Raw genomic sequence first — 3,045 nt, forward strand, 5'->3', positions numbered from 1 at the left:
CACACACACACGTATGTATGTATATGTGTATATGTGTATAATGCATATATATGTAACTGAAAATCAAAATTACTAAGCAATAATTATAGTCTGCTAATTTTAAAGGAAGGATTTAATATATATAGCAACACTATTATGAAGAAGGTGATTATATACATTAAACTGTTCTTTTGGGAGAATAATAACTTGTATTGATTAAATTTACAATTTGATAAGCTTAGTATGCATATTGTAATTTCTAATTATAAAAATAAATTAAATACCTTTTATCCTATGGTAGAATATAATAAATGAATTTCTTTAAAAATCTCAAAATAACCGTGAAAAAAATATTACCAAATAAAGCCAAATTTCAAAAAGATAATAGAGTCTAACTCCTTAAAAAACACTCAAAATATGAACTCGAGTGAATAACAAATACATCTAATCATATAATATCTTTCTTATATGACATGAATTTAAGGCCATAGAAGTTTGGAAAAATAAAATTATGTCATGAAATAGCAGTGAAATTAATCAACAAAAACAATGAACTCTTTTCATGTCTGTTACATGTTATTAGGTGTCATCCAATCACAGCTGGCTCATAGTGAATGTACAAAAGAACAAAACAATACTCGATTTTTTGTCATCCTCATAATTGTAGTTATTTTTCAGCACATTGTTTCAGTTATAGAACCAATCCACATTATTAAGGGATTTATTCTTTTTCATCTACTTTACCAAATATCATGTATTTTCCAGAGAATGATCTCTCATGAAAACATGTCCCAAATATATGAGATGGAGTTTTGCCAATCTCAGTTCTAAGGAACAAATTTGACTGTACTTCTTCAAAGAAAGATTTGTTAATTCTTATAGCAGTCATCATATTTTTACATATTTCACAATACCATAATTCAAATATATGAATTCTTCTGTAGTCTTCCTTAATAAGGCAATTGAAAATACTATGCTTTTGGTCAGATATGCCTTAATACTCACAGAAATATCTTTGCTCTTTAAAACTTTGAAAGAATTTCTGTGCTGCATTTTTCCAATACAAAACATAGTTTCATTTACTGACTACTGTTTCCATGAGCTTATTCCACATTGATTGTGAAACTAATTGAAATTGAATCCTTGAAAAGTTCACTCATTCCTCTGTTTATAATGATGCTCTCTATTGTTAAAGTTATATGGTTTTAATTTTCTATATATTGAGTTGTAATCTATAATGATGACTGTATTATTTTTATTCAACAATAAGTGCTTCAAGTACTCTTTGCACTTATTGCACAAGTACTCTTACAACCAGTAAGGTTGTTTGGATCCCACCAGACTCTAACAGACCAGAATGTGTGTTGTTATATAGAGATAGGAGATGGAAAATAAGATGTTTTTATTAACCATACTATTTGAGAAGAGTTCACAAAGGAGTTGCTGTTAAGGGCCATTGAGTTGGTTCTGATCCATAACGACCCAATGTACAACAGAAAGCAACACCACTTGTGCCTGGGCCATCCTCACAATTATTGTAGTGTTTGAGACCATTATTGCAGCTACTACATCAATCCATCTTGCTGGGGGTCTTTGTCTTCTTCACTGCCCCTCCATTTTACCTACATGACTTGACACCTTTTTTCAGTGACTGGTCTCTTCTGATACCATGTGTAAATTAGGTGAGATCAAGTCTCATCAACCTTGCCTCTAAAGGAATATTCTGGCTGTAGTTCTTCCAGGATGTATTTGTTTCTTCTTTTGACAGTCCATTTCATTATTCTTCACCAGGCCATAATTTAAATGCATGAATTCAGAAGAGGAAAAAGAGGAAAATTCACAACCATGAATCATCACTCTGGCTTTCAAGATAAGATAGCAATAATTATTTAGATTATAAAAGAATTTTGCAACAAAAATTATAAACAACCTATAACCTATGAAAATTAACCCAGAAATTCTAGAATAGACATTTTTTCCCATTAATGTAGAATAAAAGAATATATTTTATTATCAGCAATATATTAGCCAATATAAAATGACCAAAGCTTAGTTAACTGAGAATGCCTCTCACAGTCTTTGAAAACACTAAAAGAGTTCATTTTTTGTGACTATGAAGAATGAAAATAAATGTATAAGATCACAATGTAATCAATGAAAAATAAACATCACAACACATGGTGATGACACTAAAAATCAATTATGAAATATTGGAGTGTGATCCCAGCGGCCGGCGCTGGGACGCCCGGCAGGATCGCTGTCCAGACGCTGCGGGCACTTTGGTCTGGCCCGAGTTGGGGTCGCGGCGGCGGCCACAGAGCTGACGGGCTCTTCATGATGAGAGGTTTTGAGACGCTTCCCTGTCCTCTGTGTAGTTGATAGATTGTATGTTGAAGAGATGGCTGACAGTGTCAAAACCTTTCTTCAGGACCTTGTCAGGGGAATCAAGGACTCCATCTGGGGTATTTGTACCATCTCGAAGTTGGATGCGCGAATTCAACAAAAGAGAGAGGAAGTCCATCGAAGGACAAGTGTCCTCGCCCAGAGGAGAGCCCAGAGCCCAGAGCGGAAGCCAGAGGCTGAGCCGTATATTGTTAATAGAATTTTCCTGTGCTGTGCTTGGAATGGAGGAATATTCTGGTTTAGCCTCTTCTTCTTTTACCGAGGGTTTATTCCTGCGCTTCAATATGTAACAGCAAAGATTACTGGTGATCCATCACTGCATGGAGATGTTTGGTCGTGGCTGGAATTCTTCCTCACATCAATTTTCAGTGCTCTTTGGGTACTCACACTGTTTGTGCTTAGCAAAGTTGTCAATGCCATTTGGTTTCAGGATATAGCCGATTTGGCATTTCAGTTGTCAGGAAAGAAGATGCAACCGTTCCCTAGTTCCAGCAAAATAATTGCTGACATGCTCTTCAACCTTTTGCTGCAAGCTCTCTTTCTTCTTCAGGGTTTGTTTGTGAGTCTCTTCCCCATCTATCTTTTTGGTCAGCTGGTTAGTCTCCTGCATATGTCCCTTCTGTATTCATTATACTGCTTTGAATACCGCTGGTTCAATAAAGG

At 35.0% G+C, this 3,045-nt stretch overlaps 1 protein-coding gene across 1 annotated transcript; it reads left to right on the forward strand.

Moving 5' to 3' along the window:
• Positions 1–2,226: 2,226 nt before the first annotated feature.
• Positions 2,227–3,037, forward strand: LOC101648580 (etoposide-induced protein 2.4 homolog; the record flags this gene model as incomplete). The annotated part of the gene is made up of 1 exon (XM_030884714.2): positions 2,227–3,037. A coding segment is annotated over exon 1 (660 nt), but the record flags the coding sequence as incomplete, so codon positions are not given.
• Positions 3,038–3,045: the final 8 nt, after the last annotated feature.

The sequence above is a fragment of the Echinops telfairi genome, unplaced genomic scaffold, assembly GCF_000313985.2.
Source record: "Echinops telfairi isolate 266 unplaced genomic scaffold, ASM31398v2 ScPeMD7_11;HRSCAF=52, whole genome shotgun sequence".
Lineage (NCBI taxonomy): Eukaryota > Metazoa > Chordata > Mammalia > Afrosoricida > Tenrecidae > Echinops > Echinops telfairi.